The 19,826-nt window shown below is 42.9% G+C and overlaps 1 protein-coding gene across 4 annotated transcripts in view; it reads left to right on the top strand.

The window, feature by feature from the left end:
• The window catches only part of MMD (monocyte to macrophage differentiation associated), a 157,841-nt gene that overhangs the window by 38,330 nt on the left and 99,685 nt on the right, over positions 1-19,826 (top strand). For all 4 annotated transcript variants that reach the window (XM_085617166.1, XM_085617165.1, XM_085617167.1 and 1 more), the window contains exons 4-5: positions 8,095-8,255; positions 18,158-18,232. In XM_085617166.1, coding sequence (XP_085473292.1) covers positions 8,095-8,255; positions 18,158-18,232 — 236 coding nt within the window. The remainder of the gene's footprint in view (positions 1-8,094; positions 8,256-18,157; positions 18,233-19,826) is intronic.

The raw sequence follows: 19,826 nt of genomic DNA, 5'->3' as shown, positions 1-19,826 counted from the left end.
GCCAGTGATTTGATGGTAATTATTTAGGTTAGTTGTCATGCCTCCTGTAATGGCTAAGTGCCAACATGGCTCTGATCTACGGCCCTTGTGCTGGTTGGCTCGAGTCTGTGCGTGGGGGTGTCCAGCTACCAGTAATGTCATGCCATACTGTCTAGTATATAGTCCTGGAGCCTGGTCCAGTTTGGTAACCGCATACTCCTAAGATGCACACCATCCCTTTTCAGTTTTGATTGACCCTATTTATATTGAGTTGTTGTTTCTTCACACCTTGTGGTTATATGTCCATTTAGGAGTCAGAGGTATGCTGCTTGTCCTCAGCATGGTATATTAGTTATGACTATGTTTGCACACTGGCTTATTAAAGTATTTACAAGGTTTCAGGCTAGGTGCCATACATCCTATCGTATCTAAGTGCCGGTGAGGCTCCGTTATATGGGCTAAGTGTTTAAGTACTGTATGTGGGTGGGGCTGTCCAGTTAGTAGTTGTTTCATGCCATTCTGTCTAGTATATATATAGTAATGGTGCAGGGTCTGGTTTGGTGGCCACATGCTCTGAAAATGTATACCGTTCCCTCTGATTGGGTAGGACCCTTATTATTTGCAGTTGTTGTTCCTCCGTCCATTGTGGTTGTCTGTCCATTAGGGAACCGGAGGTGTACTACAAATCCTCAGGATTGCATTTAAAATCATCTGCTAAGTGCCCAACTAAGCTGTTCGCCACGTAGCAGTCCAAATACATGATAGTATTTAGTGATCAATTGTGATGGGATGCCTATGGTGTTGTGAGGAGAAATCTCTTCACAATTGGATTGGTCAGATATTGCATCCTGGATTTACTGACATACTTTGAACCCCAATAATGAAAACCCAATTTTTACAGACACGTGGAACATAGTTACATCTTGTTTCACCTCAATTAGTGCATACATCTGTGTGGTTCATTATAGTTCATCAATCGGATGACTCCAAATTGAGCTTATATATTCATAGTTGAACATAGTTCCTCGTCCCCATTTAGTCCATATGGTGCTTTTGTTCTCCGTCTTATAATGAGTCGTGACTCCAGTCGTCACAGTTTGAGGACTCTATCCACCCCCTCTCTCATTCTTTGGGTATGCTCGCTGTCCCAAAGTTGTGCATACTTTGCCATTCTTTTTTCAAGGTATGTAATGAGATGCTTGGCAATTGCATAGCTCAAATCTTTGTTTTGCACTGCTCTGATGTGCTCTAGCATGCTTTTTTTCAGAGGGCAGATGGTACTACCCACGTACCTTGATCCACAAAAGCATTTTATCACATAATTGCCCAGTGCTCTGAATATTAGCTTTTACCATTCCTATTTCAATATCTTATTAATGGCTTGCATACCGAGCATTGTAATGCTGCTGTTGTATAGACCATTCTCCCATGTCTCATGTGTGACACTCTGATGGATTCATTGGCAATTGTTGTCTAATTGGGCAATAATTTAACCATCTTCTGAGTCTTCAATGTTTTGGTCGATTAGACTGAACTGCTGCAAAAATCTATATTTACATTGAGAATCGTAATGCAACTCAGAAATTTAAAGGACCTAACCACACAGCTCTCAAGACTTTAGAGCACATCTTTTGATTGTTGGATATTTTTCGAAGTGTGCAATTAAATTTGATCTCCCTTTCTTTAACATTAGGGACCTTATTCAGAAAGGTAAACTTGCATGTGTATAAATCTACACGTTTACGAGAAACTTTACGACTTTTGGGTATACATAATTTGAGTGTAAAGTTGGTGTAGACTTGCATGTCCCCACCCCCAGAATTAGGAGGTGGAATCGGTAAAAACATGATATACAACCTTAAATGTACTTCTAGTAGGGACTTTACAATTATATTTGACATTCTGCACATTGGTAAAGTGTAGGAACATGTTTAAAAGTGAATTAAAGTAAAAAAAAAATGTTTTTATATATGTATGTATTTTAAATATAGAATGTGGAATAATTTAAAACAATGCTTCAGCACTATTTAAATAGATTTGATATAGAAAACTTAATTTAAGCTTATTAAAATCAATGTCATTTCTTCAAGGACATATTTAAAAGAAAACACCCACATAAAGTAAAATGTTTGTGTTTATAATATATTGAAAGTTACTAAAAGATAGAAATAGTTTTTTAAGTTGCGTTTATTTCTAAATTGGGAAAAGTTTAGTTAAGTATTTAATATGTATCTATTTACATTTTATTTCTTAACATTAAAATAAATGTTTGTATATTCATAAAAGATTAAATAAATTATTTAGTTTTAACTTTGTTTCTAATGTGGTTTTGTTTTAAGTGCCTAACTATTTCTTTTCTGTGGGAGGGTATTGCTGTACCCAGTGGTTATGGGTGGTGCTTGACTTATTTCGGCTCGGAGCTGGATTACTTTTACTACTCTTTTTTTTGGTTCATTTTGGCTGTAGTTAATATAGACATGCATTTTGTGAATAACAATGGTCTTACTCTTCTGTGGGTGGGTGCGTGCCACTCCCTTAGTCCCTCTTTACTCCTCACAAACCTCCCCCTTTAATAAGTATTCCCCATGTTCCAGCCACCCCTTCTTTTGCCCCTTCCACATTCACTACTAAAACGTATACCTACATGTGCAGACATCTCCGCAGTCGTGGCGGTGATCTCTGCACATAAAATATGGGAGAGGTGGAACCCTTTGCATGTAGGTTTGTAAAAAGCATTTTTGCAGGAATTTGTAGTACTATTGCAGTATTTCTAAGCATGCTATAAAATGCAGTTTATGAATAAGCCCCCAGATCCTGAAGTGTTTCTGGAAAAACTGATACAAACTGACCTACTCCAATAGATTCCATCATTAACTATGATTTTTATGATGTCTTTAAATGCTTCTGTGAATGCATTTCTGACCATGAACTCATAAATATATGACTTAAGCATTGCCCTTTCAAAAGAAAGTTGTTAGGTTATGGTTTCCTCCTTTATTAGAAAAAGCAAAACTTTGGTAGAGAAAGAGTTAACATAGGACAGGCATGCTGGCATTTTCAGATTATGCACAGGGGCGTAACACAGGCCCCCGTGTTGCGGGGGGGCCCCCGCTCCAGGGGCCCCTCACTTCATCATGAATTAAATGGTGCGCAACTGCGCAAGGCACGCCCGACCTCTTAATAAATTAAATGGTGCTCACGGCGCGCACACCTTTGCCCTGACCGGGCCTCAGAGGCTCGCTCTTCATTAATTACAGGGCGTGCAACTGCTGCGCGGGCCCTGGCTGGGACTCTGGAGCCGGGACTGCTACACCAGAGAGCTCTACTGATTCCAGAAAGTGGGGTGAGGGGTCAAGGGATGAGCCACACGGACCCCTGTTCTGAGGACGGGTGTGAACTGTGAGCTGCACTCACCGGAGTGGACTGACCCTCCGAGCCAAGGGATGCTCTGTGCAGGCCTCTGAGGTTCTCACTCTTCGGACATCACCAGCTGCCGAGCCCGGCCCCAGAGAAGGCGAGTGAGCTGCGAGGAACACCCTGCCCTCACTGCCGGGCCTCAAGGCACCGAAGGAGACTGTGAGTGAGCTGTGAGGGACACCTTGCCCTCTCCCTCAGTCCCCGGGTCACTCACTGTTCAGCCTCTGCCCTTCCCAACCCAAACTTCATCCTCTGCCTGCCCCTTCCTCCACCTCACTCTTCCACCTCCTCTCCCTCACACCACTTCTTTAAATGTTGCTGTTTTGTTTTGAAATGTTTTGCGCTGTTGGTGTGTAAGTGAAGCAGATATTTCCATACACGAGTGTGCTTCAAAACACTGACTGACTGCCGCCTCTCCCTTCATCCTCTCCTGTGCACCAGAAGAGCGTCACTGACTTCAGTCACTAGCGTCACCGGATCCAATCACAAGATGCCTTCCCTTGGAGTCAGCAAAAGTAAACCGGGTTTAAGTAATTATCCACAGCTGGTCGGAAGAAGCAAGCGACACCTGACAACCTGCCGTTCCTAAAGCCCCCCCCCCCCAATCCGCCCCTTGCTGGTCCTTTTCACAGTTTCTTCTTCACAGAGCCCTGGTTCCAGCCCCTGAAGTCTGTCCCTCAACACCTAGCATCTGCCCTCATCTCTGCTCCTCACCACCTTCCTCTGCCCTGGGCCCTCAAGCAGAATGACTGGCGCTCTCCAGAATGAGATGAGGGACCCGGGCCACCAATATCTCACAAACCCACATCGGTTTTGGGCTGAATGGGACCATTGAAGGCCCCCCCCCCCTCTGCGCTGAAGGAGCTACAGCGACCTGAGTCAACCCTCTGGTCTACCAACCACTCTACAGACTGCTATCCACCCTTTCCCTTCTCCTCCACCATCCCCGAAGCATCAACCCTCCTTTGCACAATATTTGGGGCTTGTGATAGTGTTGGTTCATCCCTGGGTGTCTGACAAGGTCTGTCTATGGGTATTTGGTAGTGACGGTCCATCTCTGGATGGCTGACAGTGTCTGTTTGTCTATGGGTAGTTATTAGTGACGGTTTATCGCGGGGTGTCTGACAGTGTTTGTTTGTCTGACGATTTGATATTGACTGTTAACTCTTGGTGTCTCACAGTGTCTGTTTATGGGCATTTGATAGTGACTGTTCATCTCTGGGTTTCTGACAGTGTCTGATTGTCAATGGGTATTTGATAGCGACAGTTTCTCCCTGAGTAATTTACAGTGTCTGTTTGTCTATGGTTAGTTGCCAGTGTTGGTTAATCTCTGGGTTCCTAACAGTGTCTGTTTTCCAATCAGTGTTTGTTAGTGTTGATTCGTCTCTGGGTAACTGAAAGCGTGCCTTGTTTTCAGAGTGTCTGATGGTGTGTTTGGGTCTCTTTGAACTTGATTTTTGTCTGCTAGGTCCTTGCTGCCTGATTGCTGTGTTTTTCAGTCTGTGTGTTTGATGGACGCTAAGGGTGCCTCAATGCTTGTCTTTTGACTTTTTGATGAATGTTAACCTCCGACTGTCTGTGGTCTGAGTCTAATTTGATCTTTGTCTCTAAATATGTTCTTTGCATTGTCTAATATTGTTTGTTGATCTGCTTGTTGCTCTGTTTTTACTCTACAGTGTGTGTCTTAGTCTCCCATTTTCTGATAGTATCCACTGGTGTCCATGCGTCTGGTGGTAGGCGTTGAGTTAGCTTGTTTGTGTTTGATAGTCTCAGTTGTGTCTAGGTGTATGACAGTGTGTATTATTGACTGAATGCCTTTTAGAACACGTTGCAATTTGTATGTCTGACATTACTGCTGATTTCTAATACCAATGGCTAAACTCTTGATGTCATTGTGCTTTAGTGTTTATTGGTCTCTGGGTAGATGTTAGTGTATATTTCCTTTTGGATGTTTGATTGTGGGCTTATTCATTGTATGATAGTGTTTGTTAGTCTCTGGATGTGTTTGATGGTAGGTTTAGTCATTGTGTGATAAAGTTTGTTGCGCTCTGGGTATCCGGTAGCATATGTTGACGTCGGGTGTTTGAAGGTGGGTTTAGTCATTGTGTGATAAAGTTTGTTGCGCTCTGGGTATCCGGTAGCATATGTTGACGTCGGGTGTTTGAAGGTGGGTTTAGTCATTGTGTGATAGTGTTTGTTGGTCTCTGAGCCGCTGGTAGCGTATATTACCTTTGGGTGTTTGATGGTGGGTTTAGTCATTGTGGGATAGTGTTTGTTGGTCTCTGGGTAGCTGGTAGCATATATTACTGTGTTGGTGTTTGTTGGTCTGGGTGTGTTTGGTAGGTTTAGTAATTGTGTGACAGTGTTAGTTGGTCTCTGGGTAGCTGGTAGCATATATTACCTTTGGGAGTTTGATGGTGGGTTTAGTCATTGTGTGATAGTGTTTGTTGGTCTCTGGGGGTGTTTGCAGTGGTGAAACACAGGTCCCCGCAAACCCCAAGCTCCAGGGGGCCCCCCCTCAGCACAGTTCTCTGGCTGAAGAGCTCCCGATTGAGTCTGGAGGGGGCCCCTCCACATACCTTGCAGGGGGCCCCCTCAAGTTTCGTTACGCCACTGATTCTGCATATTCTATAAAATACTTATTTCACAGGTAAAACACTTTTCAGAGCCTTTACCAAAATTGAATAGACCATATAAGGAGTTCTATAGCATTTTAGCTTAATTTAAGAAGCTGCAAATCATCACTGAGTACTTTATAATACGGCAATTGCTGTAATAGCTATTTAAATATAGAATATATTTGCCTACCACTTAAAGAACTGGTAAACTGCAGCTACCAGAACCAGCCATGATGCTATCAGCCACAGTCAGTACTTGGGGCCTGATTACGACTTTGGCACAGTGGCGCAATGCCGCCTTTGCTGCACCAAATCCGCGCAAGCACCGCCGAATTTGCAACTCGTAATACGGTCGGCGGTTCTTTGCCATTCCCATGGCGATGCCTAGAAAACAGGCACCACAATGGGAACAACAAAAAAGTTCCAGTCTGGCATGGACATGTTGTGCTGGAACTTTGTGGGGGTAAAGACAGGGGGCACATGTTGTGCTCCTTTGACTGTGTCCCCTTGGCAGTGTGGGAATGGGTGCCCTGTAGGGCCCCCTTTGTTCCTGCACTGCCAACCGTTTCATGGCGGGGCTCCAGCATGAAAAGGCTGGTGATCAGGAACTGCTCAGCATATTGCGTTGTGGCGCTCTTGCGTCACTGCCAGTGAACGATTGTTCCCTGGCGCAGCCAACAGTCCACCGCCCCAACGGCTTTAGAAGTCATAATACAGCGGATGGTGGACCACCACTGCTGGTCCATCACGAGTCTGGTGGTTGGAAGACCGCCAGACTCTTAATCAGGCACTTAGACTCCAGGGCAGCATCTTTACTTGGAAAATGGCGCCTGTTATTCATAGAGCATTTTTTTTTCATTCAAGTCCTGTCGAGTATGTGTTTATACTCACATTTTCAGGTCTGTTTCCAGCACTGTTCTTCAATGACTGGCTATGCGTTCATCATTTGCTGACTCATCGGCTCTTCATAGTTACTGCCATATCTCGGGGCTAAGCTCATAGCAATTTAATTTAAATGGACTCTCTTTACTCAATTGTTGAAAGACTCCAGTGCACCCTTCTTGACCTTTCAAATATTCTGCAGATCGCCAAATTGTCACGTACCTATAAGATTATAAAGAACAAACTTGTGCAACTACAGTAGTCTGTGAAACTTAGTGACCATGTGGACCCAACATAGGTAGGATTTCTCCTCTTTAGAGGCACGAGTCAGTGATCACTAATATATGGGTGACCTAAGACGAGCAAGATTCAAACTTCTGAAAACATTGATGTTACTAGACCGCTTGGAAGTGTTTGACCTCAAGGGATTATGCCCCACTTCTTATCCTCCATCTTGATATCGATATTAGAATATTTACTTTTTACCTCATTAAGCAGATTTGAACGATGGGTCATAAAGTATGCATCTTTACCGAGGACATCAAATTGGTATAGCCTCCCGCTAGCCAGTGAAAATGTATGACAATCCTTCACAGAGTTTGTGTTAATTAGTGTAGGAATGACTACCAGAAGTTTAAAAGATCAGTGTATCTTATTTTGAAATACCGGTGGTGGAAGCCTATTATATTTCTTACTCTGACCTATACTTCGTATTGTTCCAGGACTGCTTATGTGATGAGGAATGAGAAGATAATTTTTCAGGAAAGTCTCATCCGTGAAACCCTAGCTAGTTACAGTGTAGCGGAAATGATTCTGATCCTCATCCTCCTCCTTCACTCTTTGTATCTACTAAAGGAGGAGACTACATGATTACTTGTTGTCGCTCATTTCAGCAAGTCTTTCGTCTGTCTGCCTTCTTTGTGATGAAAATATAATGGGAACATTGGAGAATGTGTTGCATTATAGGGAGGATGTGGTGCGGTTAACTGACTACTCTCAGATATGGCCATCTAGTGTCTTAATCACTGCATAGATGCATGGATGGGGAAAAAAAAATATATATATATATATATATATAATATTACAATCTCAGTGCTACAGTTGTTTATTGTTTGATCCTTATGTAAATATTTTTAAGGAGAACTGCTGGTTTAAATTTTTAAAAACTGTCTTGTTCGTATTTCTATCCTTTCATTAGTTCCTCATTGCCCCTGCCATTGTGGGTAGTGCCCTACTGCACAGAATGTCAGATGATCGCTGGGAAAAGATAACTGCATGGATTTATGGAATGGGACTTTGTGCTCTCTTCATTGTTTCTACAGTATTCCACATAGTATCATGGAAAAAAAGTCACTTGAGGTAAGAGAAGGCATTTATTTAAACTGTTCTTTGCAAATCTATCAGTTTGCATTATATATTTTGCTGTGAAACAGGAACTTGCTGTATGCTTTTCAGACTTACTGGGTCAGTAAGCCTGAAAAGCATACAGCAGATCAGCTAGTTTCTGACCCAGTCAAAAAATGCTCTACCAGCATTTCAAAGAGAGTGAATTGAGAGTGACTGACGCTCGTATATTTCTCTCCAGTTAGTGGAAAGATAGCGGTACTATGGCTAGTGTTGTGATATTGCGACAGTCACAATTGTATCAATAGTCTATCAAAGCTTTCTTCAGTCAGTTTCGTCTTAAACTCTTCCTTATAGCCCTGATTTTATATAGAAATTACCGCCTATAGATACAAGGTCCTTGCAGTGAAATGTTATAAGATAGTTTCACATCATTAATTTATATGCATTTTCCATATTGATTGGAGAGCATATAACTTTTTTATTTCAACATACTAGCTTTCATTTGTTGTGATCCAGAGCTATGGCATGAAAAGATAGTTTACGGTAAGCAAAACTATTTCATTCATAGGATTGTCTTGAATGTCCCATCGGTACACGGTATTATATGGATGTTTACATAGCCATATAGTTCTCTGATGTAATAAAGATGAAGTTTTGGGCAGTAAAGATTTCCTGAAATACCTTGGTATTTGTTCTACTTGATGAGAAAGAATAGACTGCTCGTTCAATTTGGGCACCCCACAAGCACATCATTTTTTTGTTAGTTTGAGCTACAGAGAGCAGTGGTGTTGACTTAATTTTGTGGTTTTATTGATGGAGTTTAAAATGTGGTTCCTGTGTAATCCAGTGCTTTCCGTTGTCTTGTCTCCGGTCTTTTTGCCCTCTCACTCTCCTGCCAACTTGTTGCTCTTCTGAAAAATGCTTTTACCTGGACCTACTCTATCAGCCTCATAGTGCAATTGGTATATTTATTTTGGATTTTTTTTGTAATTTTGAACATTTGTAAAAGCGCGTTTTACCCAAGGGTGTCAAAGCGCTAGCAAAGAATAGGAGCAACTACAGAAGAGTCGACCAAAGCTATCCATTAGGAAAGGGAGAAAAGCTAGGTTTTCAAATGCTTGCAGAAAGCCCCATGGAAGTACAGACTCTCTTGCAATGGGAGTGGGTAGTGTGTTAAGTAGCTTAGCAATCATCCTGGCTTTTCAAAATATCGGTATCTCCACCTTCTTATGGGAGGCAGACCTCCGCTGTATGTTGGGGATAAACCAGTGGAAGGCCATTCTTAAATGCATCGGCCCCTGGCGGTGAAGAGCAGCGTGAACTAGACAGAGGGCTTTGAAAGTCACGCGCTTCCTGACCGGCAGCCAATGCAGGGGGGAATGTCCTCTGACTGACAGACGTGTAGGGACGTCCAGGACAAGATATGCAGTTGCATTGTAAATAGTCTGAAGTATATTAAGGGTGCTTATTAATATTTTTAAGTACAGAGAATTGCAATAATGAAGGCTCGATGTAATTAGCGCGGTGCCCACTGCAACTCTGAGCTCGGCTGTAATGAGAGGAAATGTTTTCTTAGAGTTTTGATAATGTAGAAGCCAGAGCTTACAATCCTCTGCACCTGGGCATCAAAGGAAAGGGAGGTGTCAAAAAACACACCTTCATTTTTTGCTCAGTGACTGGAAGACGTAGGGGGCTGCAAAACGAATGCCACCACAGTTCAGACCATACCGACATTTGCGCTCCAAAAATCAGGATCTGCTGTCTGGTTGGCATTCAGTTTCAGCCAAATCTTTTATCCAGTTGTTTATATCCATCGTACAGCATTTGGCGGGATGTCGTAGGATATTGATACAATAATTTGTGTATTATACGCATAGGAAAGTACTTGGAAGCCAAAGTACCTAATCAGTTTGGCCACGGAGGCAACGTATAGACCAAACAACGTCTGGCTGAGATAAGAGCCATGAGGGTATCCCGGTAACTGGAAAGAGCCTGTCTTAGTGTCCGCACCACACAGTGTGAGATCTGTTGGTAAGAAAGGACTTCCATCGGGGCTAGGGCGGTGTCCTTCAACCCTTCCTGGAGCAGTCTCTTCCTGGAGCAGTCTCTGAACCAGGCGGGAGGGGTATACCATATCAAATGCCGCTGAAAGGTCCAGCAGCAACAAGATGGCAGATCCTCCCTGATCAACCTGACAGCGATTGGATCAGTTGGTGCCAGCAGAGTGGATTCCGAACTGTGGCCACTCCGAAAACCATTCTACAAAGGATCCAGAAGATCCCAGGTGGCCATAAACGCTATTAGTTCCTGATAAAGATATTTTTCCAATATCTTAGCTGGTGAATGGAAAAGAGAAATGTGGCGTAGATTACTTACATTTTCAGGGTCGCTGTTATGTCTATGCCACAGGTACTACTTCCACCATCCAAAAATTCATATGTTGCTGTTTTCCGTTCTGAGGCATAAGGCAGAGACTTGAGCAGCCAGGGATGTGTGGGCTATAGTCACTAACCTAAAGATTCCAACCCACGTAGGCTTGGACAAATACAGACCAAAAAGAACTTGGTGAATATACACCTTAGATAACCACAAATAAATAGACCTAGGTGGATTGTGAGACGTACATACACAAATATAGTCTTAAAAATATCAATGAAGTTATCACTTTTTGTTTTGTTGTAGTTTTAATCCCAATATATTTGACATTGATGGGTTATGTATCGTACATTCCATTCTGCAATATAACCCTGCTGCATATTTGCACTGCCTAATGCCCGAACTTCTGTTCTTCTCACAAATCTGTCTGTTGTAACATTGAGACCAGTTGAAGACTTATTCGGGCCCAGCTTTTGTCGCAGTGTTTTCCAATTTGGATGAAATCTAAGAGGCCTGGGAAGGGTTACACCTTTGCCATTATCTAACCCAGGAACTGCTTTTCTTTGCAGACGTCTTGGTGGCTTATCTGGGATGGCTCCACTCAACATAGTGAAAAATAACAAATGTCAACTACAGCATGTGGCAGACTATGTTGGCTGTGGGAACTGCAGAGCATGCGACCACAGACTAACTCAAGGCAAGTCATGACCCCAAAACAGTGTTTGAAAACAAAATTGACACACCAGCAGTAGAAACGAATCTCACAGATGTTAATTTGCATATCTGAAAGCAAGAAGATGATTGAAGAGAACGTGCTAACCATCAAGGAGAACATGAGCAATGCCGTTACAGATGATAAAAATCACACTAGCTCTGCAGATGGACCCACTATACAACAGAGAGCATGTACCACCGCACTCGCGTGTGCTGCATACAGCTTGGAAGGCAGCTTTAATGTAAGCAGCAGGGGTTTCTCTACTACAAGATAAATGGCACTGATGGGGCAGGTAAATGCTTGACATAATGCTTGTCAGCACGGTGGTGCATTTCTAACTCGATGGCCTTTCTATCACACTACGATAGAGATCGATGGGAGGAGATGTACAGAAATATTACAATAATTCCCAGATGCATAAAGAAAAAGGGCTGAAGAACTAGGAGTGGAACCATCTGGTGTGCCTTAGATGCCATCGACACTGTCTCAAGGCAGGTAAACATACGTGTCCTACCTGACCATCATATGTAGGTTAAATTACCTGGTTTCAGACCAGAAATACATCAATATGTAATAGGTCTGCACTTTCATAGACCCATGTATTAAAAAAAAAAAAGGGAGATTTTGGGCTCCCTAGTGCATTTTGAAATATCAGCATCTAAGCCAAAAGTTTCAAAGTCTGCAGACAGAACTACCACCACACCTGGGGGTCATACTGTCAAGAGCAGTCCTATTACGAAAGGCAAAGCAGCTGATGCTGGGACAGTTTGATGGAGATGGATTCAGACACTATGACGTGCCAAAGACTGTGGTGCACAAGGTAGAGGCACCTCTTCTGCCTAGCAATTACCTTGTCACTGTCCCCCCCCCCCCCCCCCCCCGACACCCCCCCCCCCCAACCACTAAACAACTGTTGGGAGAAGACTGAGGTGGATCCTCCCTCATTGGGAGGATATAACCTCAGACCAGTGGTTGTCCTCAACCCTGGCTTTCTGATGCTGCTTGGAATTTTGCACATCTCAACCCAACATTTCATCCCGTCCACACAACATCATCCAGTACCATCACAAGCTCTTGAGACAGTACATAGCATTTAACAAAAGGAACCATAGCATTGGTCCCACTACATCAAAAGGGACATACTGAAAAGAGATGGAACTATGTTGTCCATTATCAGTGTTCTTCAACCGCTAAATTATATCAAACCACCTTAGGATGGCCACGCTCAGGAGGTCATTTGTGTGTTTCAAGTGAAAGACTATATGGGGAACCTTCACCTCATGGAAGCCTGGTTCTGCAAACCTATCTATCTTGCGCAGAGCTAGTACCGAAGTTTGTGGTAAATGGAGTTCATTACCAGTTAAAACTACTGCCTTTTGGGGTAATCCCAGGCCTCGGCGTTTTCACCATAGGTCCACAGTCGCGGCAGTGTATTTATGGGCAAGTCGCATTTATGTCTACTTAACCAAGACAATTGGCTGGTGAAAGGAAGCAGCTTGCACAATGCCTAGCACACCGGCAAACATCTGTTCATCTCTTCCACACAGTGGAATTTTTAGTCAATGTGAAAACATCTCGTATTTGTCCAAAATATACTCAACATTTCCGAGATCCACACTCAGTGCTATAACAGGCAAAGCTTATCCAAGCAAGGAGAGAGCTATGGCATTACACATGCTGCTTCCCTTTTACCAGAGATCGCCTCATCAGATGGCAAGGGCAATTATGAAACTGTTGGGTATATTAACATCATGTATTGTACTCGTCTCACAGACAGGGTTGGACACTTTACAAGTGTCTTACAAGACGGGGGTCCCAAGCAACTGTGAATAAATGGTGTTGGTGGAGCACAGTGTTCAGCGCATGTTCAACTAGTGCAGGCCAAATAACTAGTTGGGTTGGTCATTTCACCACCCATAGCCTTGAGTGACCCTTAGTACATTTGCATCACTCACAACGTGAGTGGTCAAGAATACTCATTAATGTGCTGGAGTTATTGGCCTTGCAATTAGCCCCTTGGTGTTTTCAAATGCAAGTCTGCAACAGAGTATTGCCCATTTGCACGGACATTACTACAATGTGTTGCATTCAGATATAGAAAGTCACCCATTCAGCACAATTGGCAAGTCTGGTACAAAATATTTGGCACTGGTTCATCCAAGACAAAGTGCATCTGTTAGCAGAACACATCCGAGGGGTCGACAATGAATTTGAAGATCTCTTTGGATGTAGGAATCAGTAAATCCACAAGTGATCATTGAACAGCCATTCACTCAGACATTACTTTAAATATTTGCTCACACCAAAATCAAACTTTTTACTACGTGCAAGTGCATAAAATGGCAAAACTTCATCTAGTAACCTATACCTGCAGGCACTGGATAATGCCCTTCGGATAAACTAGTCAGGAATATTTGCTTTTGCTTTTCCTCCACTGCAACCAATTCCATGTTGTCAGGAAAATGCTTCAAACGTCAGTGCAACTTATCCTCATAGCTCCAACATGGGCTCAAAAGCCAAGGCTCTCAGTAGTAATTCAAATTTCGGTCTACCCCCGTGAGAAGTTGCACCTGTGCCCAGATCTTCTCTCACAACATCAGGGTGAGTTATAGCATTCCAATCTGAGGAACTCAGTCTTGCAAAATCCTAGATTTCGAGGAGGTAAGGAAGGCTTCAAACACTGTATGGAAATACTAAGGCACGTTATGCAGCTAAATGGAAACTGTCCATTATTGTCTAAATTTAAACATACAACCCTTAAATATCAATGTACAATTATTTGTTCCTTATAACATTTTTCAAATGTCGAACCTTGTTTATACCTCAATACAGGTATGCTTGGTGGCAATAGCTGGGTACTTCCAAAACCGAAAACACCAGACATTCATAAAATCATTAAATCGGGTAATTCCCCAAACTTTACTGCGATCCCTTCATGGGATCTAAACACTCTGATTCTAAAAATGGATGGCCCCTTTAAACCCCCTGCATTCGTGTGCAGCACTGCAGTTCCTTTCATGGAAGGTAGTTTCCTAGAAACAGCACAAAGGTAGCGAGCCAAATGCTTTCACAGTTTAAGGACATTTTATGCAAGTACATAAGGATACAGTTTTACTACCTTGTAAAAGGCGGTAGTTCATTTTCATTTTAATCAGTGAATTGGATTATCCTCTTAGCTTCACACAACCATAGTCACGTTCAGAGAGTACTCCACATACTTTCGATATTAGAAGAGCTGTATGTGTGTGTATATATATATATATATATAACATTGACTGTACAAAGGTTAGTCACAAAACCCTGCTTTTTTTGTTGCCTTTGCACAGCCGTACCTTGGAAAACCAATCTCAAAAACAGGTTTTTGCCAAGTGGACAGTAGGGTGTATTCAAATATGTAATGCTAGTGGTAAGTGTGCATTATTCTCTACACCTACAGCACATTCAACTCGTAAGAAAGGAGGGACATAATGTCTTTTCTAGGTAATGTTCCATTAAATCCTATCACACTATTATAAGTACGGTCTCATTTATAAAGTATGTTCGAAATTATTCCATGCATTCTTTGCAGTGCTCTCATAATAAATTGCAGCTGTTTTAAAAAAAAGAAAAAACAAAAAAAAAAACACTTCTCGGGATACCTAGATTGTGGTTTTGTAGCGGCATGTTGTTCATTCTTACTACACCTAGTAAAAGTTTGTAGTTCTGCAGTCTTGTACTGCACTGCTCACTCTCGGGGAAACGCAACGCAAATAGGCCTTTCTTTAATGTGCTAATGAATGCAAATGGCATCTGTACATGCCTGTGTTAAAGTCAGACCTGTTGTAGTTGGCGGTGCTTCTTTTAGCTTGTTCCCACTTTCCTGTGGCTCTTCTCAAAATTTGCTTACCCTTCACTCCCTTCACTCATTCCTGCGTTTTGCTCTACAGTTGTCTGCTTCTGCATTTTCCCCATTCTGGATCCTTGGTACTTCTCGTCCTACTATCAGCTCCTTCTTGTCCCCATGCTTTACCTAATCTTTATTCTATTTTGGATTTTGCTATTTGGTTCGCCTTTGTTTGCCAACTTTATTACGTCTGTAGTCTTGCCACATTTTGCTGCTTTTCTTTCTCCTTCCATCGCCAACCCAGTGCCCCCTTCTCTTTGAGCCTTTTTGTTTGCTAACCCTTATTATATATTAGCTTGTCCCGTTTTTTGCATTTATTTAGAAAGTTTTCTATAGCACTGATTCCGTCCTGTAGGGCATCAGGAGCTTTTTACAGTCATTGCAAAATGTATACTTGAAGTATCATAAATTATACAACAGATATATGTAACCAGGAGTAAAGGTACAGGGCATACAACAAAATTGACATCATACTAAAAGAAAGAGATACATTACCGTATATTATCAGAAAGGTGTTTAGATGTGAGTATGGAGGAAGGAATTTTTATTCTTTAAAGATTTTTCCAGGAGGTTTTTGCTTTTATTAAAGACTGGAAAATATTTGCCCATCTTAATTCCTTTGTGTGGGTCATTCCAAATCTTGAACTGACCGCCAGAGAAAGGGACAGCAGATTGTTTCTTCAGAGAGGCTAGATTTACAGTTCATATTTGTGTTCTACATTTATAATTTACTTTAGAGATATTAACATAATTTGCCCTGCTATTCTAGTCGTCTGAAGTTCTTTCCTGAAATGTGAAGCGTGAATGTGAAGCATCAGAAGGGACCAAATATGTTCACTCAATCAAAGGGTTTTGTAATGCGCACTACTCACCCGTGAGGGCCTCAAGGCGCTGGGGGTGGGTCTGAGCAGCTCTGTTGGGGTCATTCGAAGAGCCAGGTTTTGAGGTCCTTCCTGAATTGGTGCAGTGTCTGGCTCCGCCGGAGGTGAAAGGGGAGTTTGTTCCAGGTCTTTGCTGCAAGGTAGGAGGAGGACCTTCCACCTGCTTTGGTCCTGTAGAAGCGTGGGACGGTGGCTAGGGAGAGGTCGGCTGAGTAGAGGCTTCTGTTGGGGACATGGGAGGAGATGCGGTCGTTGAGGTATTGGGGTACAGTGTTGTGGAGAGCCTTGTAGGCGCCCGTGAGCAGCTTGAAAGTTATTTTTCCCTTGATGGGGAGCCAGTGGAGGTCGCAGAGGTGTTAGGTGATGTGGTTGTTCCGTGGGATATCGAGGATTAGTTTGTCTGCGGCATTTTGGATCGTGCAGAGGAGTTTTTGTTGTTTCCAGCGTAGAGGGCGTTGCCATAGTCCAGTCTGCTAGTGATGAGTGCGTGAGTGACAGTTTTCCTGAAGTCGGGGGTGGGGGGAATATCCACTTGAATGTCTTGCGTAGTATGCAGAGGGTGTTGAACCATGCGGAAGAGAAGGCGTTGATCTGGTGATTCATGGTGAGTGATGAGTCCAGTATTAATGCCGAGGTTATGTGCATGGTCTGTTGGGGTGGATGGGTTCCAGAGGGCAGGGGCCACCAGGTGTCATCCCATGCAGAGCGGGTGGAGCCGAGGATGAGGACTTCTGTTTTCTCCAAGTTTTGTTTCAGGCAGCTGTTCCTCATCCATGTTGCAATAGTTTTAATCCCTTCTTGGAAATTGTACCTGGTAAAATCCGGTCCTTGGTGAGGGAGAGGATGAGCTGGGTGTCGTTGGCATTGGAGACCATGTTGAGCCTGTGGTTTCTGACCATGGTTGCGAGGGGGGCCATGTAGACGTTGAAGAGGGTGGGACTGAGGGAGGATCCTTGGGGCACTCTGCATCTGATCTCTGTTGCTTCTGAGAGGAAGGTCCGGAGTCTTATTCTCTGTGTTCTGCCTGAGAGGAATGATTGCAACCAGTCTAGGGCCTTTCTTTGGATGCCGGCTTCATGGAGCCTGGTGGCTAGTGTGCGGTGGGTGACGGTCTCGAAGGCTGCTGATGGGTCCAGGAGGATGAGGGCTGCCGTATGGCCTTGGTCGAGAAGGGTGCGGATGTCGTCAGTTACGGAGAGGAGGGTGGGCTCGATGCTGTGGAATCCGGATTCAGAGGGGTCTTGGATGGTGTTGGTTTCGATGAAGTTTGCTAGTTGGGTGTTGATGGCCTTTTCGAGGACTTTGGCTGAAAATGGAAGCAGTGAGATGGGCTTGAAGTTTTTGAGGTCTGTCAGGTCTGCGGAGGGCTTCTTTAGAAGGGGGTTGACTTTGGCCCGCTTCCAGTTGTCAGGGATTGTGGCTGACTCGAGGGAGCAGTTGATAGTTCGATGTAGCTCTGGTGCGATGGCAGTGGCAGCCCTGTGAAAGCTGTGCGGCCGGCTGGGGTCAGAAGGTGCTCTGGAGTGGATGCTCTTCATGGTCCTTGGGGTGTCTTATGTCGTGAGTGGGATCCAGGTGAGGAGGGTTGTTTGGTGGCGTCGCTTGGGGTGGCGGTTGGGACGGTGCAGAGGTATTGGTCGTCAAAGTTGTCATTACTCAGTTAACAAGTGTGGCAATTAAGGAAATATTTTGTCCTTAAAATCTTGCTGTTTAGTCCAGCTACAAATGTTAAGTGACCACACATCAATAAGGAAATTGAATGGACATCAAGCACAAAAGTTAATTCGTTTTTTAAAATATCAGTTTCTAAATACTGTTGTTGGCAGACTAGCACAATTGCTCTTGTTCAGCACAAATCATTCAGCTTAAAATGTGCAATACGAATAAATTAGATACACTTAAAATAAAATAAACTTCATATCAGTTAATGGATGCGGTTTCGTGAAATAGTTTTTTAAGCCAGGTTTAAATATATGTGTATACTTGGTTTGGTAAGGCATTCAACGTTTACTTTAATTCCTACCTCATTGTCTTTCTTAAATTTTTCTTTTCTCCTCAGGACAATGGAGCATTGTTTTCACATGTGTGACAGAATGGTGATCTACTTCTTCATTGCAGCATCCTATACACCCTGGTGAGAAAACAGTTTTGTAAAATAAATGTTGATTAACCATTATTATTATAATTATTATTATATATTTTTTTTAAAACTCTGTTTATATAACTTAGAGAAACAGTGGTCATGTTATACAGCTCTGCACCTCATATATTACATTGGCATCCTTTTTTCACACGTCTCAGTACATACTTTTTGTCTTAGCGGGTATAGTTACAATATATGCATTTGCACTTTAAACTGTACAGTGGTCTTCTGGGGATGAGACAATCGGTGGTTCACATAACCCCCCCCGGTACACATTCCATTTAGACCAAATTGCTAACCATTTTTTGGGACATTCCCGTGCAACGTATACAGCTTTCTCGCGAACCATACACCAGTCCATTTCTTCCGTCCATTTCTTTAACGTAGGCGATGCAGCGGCCCCCCATAACCGTGCTATGTTGCGCTTGGCATCCGTCTGCCCAAGTGTGACCCATATCCTCCCTTTCACGTTTAAATCCGTGGGATCCCAAATGTTCAGAAGGCATCGCTTGGCCTCAGGCAGCAAAGGCACCCCCTATTTTTAATGTGTTTATTTTTGATGAGCATATGTCCTTTTGCTTAATAAATCTCTTGTATATTAATTTAGATTTGTTTCTGCTGTTAAAAGATCAGTAGTGGCGGTATTTATGTAGCGCAGGCCTTGTTAGAATTTGGAAAGCACAAGAATATTTAACATTGGAGATTGGAGACCATTTGTGATTCATGTAGTGGGACAGGGAACATGTAATTGCTTATGTGTTAGCCATGGGTGAACTATGGGAGATGAAAGGCATACATAGCCTCCAGTAATTATAAGAAACTCTGGCATAGTTTCATTACCCTTTTCTATGGGTGATGAAACTATGCTACATTATTTGATTGTGCCTTTATGCTGACGCAGCTTGAACTGGTGTCCCTGACATATAGTGTTGTACAATTCTTGTTGTTTCATACAAACCTTTTCCCAATGCATTGTTATGGAATATGGGCTATCTTTGTGAACATTTAAAATTAAGTACAGCGACCCCCGATCCGGTGTGTGGCCCATGCTTCCGATGCTGCAAGGGAATGAGTGCAAGAGACCACCTTGTGAAGTCTGGTGTGTATATATTTCTGTGGGTGTACCAGTAGTGCAAAACTCAGTGAGTGCCATGGTAGATTGGTTGTGCATATATGCAGACGGGGCTGGGTCTATATAGTTTAGTGTCCAAATAATTTATACACAGCAAACGAAGAGTCTGTAAATGTGTTAAGGCAGTCTTTCCTGTGCAGTTTGGCAGCCATAGTATTTGATTTTTGCATCTCATGCAAAAGTCACAATATTTGCAATACTCTGTCGAGGTGGAGTTGAAGAATACACTGTGATCGGCAAGTCTCAGAGATGCAAAATTGAAAAAATAAAACTTTGTTTGTTTTTGAAGTAATCTGCGTTGACAGTAGTAAGTAAACTGTGAAAGCCCAACATTTTTTTTGCATTGTTTACCCAAGATCCCAGGAATTGCCTTTTCAGGTAGCATATGCAAATTAATGACTGCTTTGCTTCATGTTGCTGCATCACATACTACTCATTTAAGTTCTCTGCAGC

This window comes from Triturus cristatus, chromosome 7 (assembly GCF_964204655.1).
Source record: "Triturus cristatus chromosome 7, aTriCri1.1, whole genome shotgun sequence".
NCBI lineage: Eukaryota > Metazoa > Chordata > Amphibia > Caudata > Salamandridae > Triturus > Triturus cristatus.
This window is presented reverse-complemented; position numbering and strand designations above follow the sequence as displayed.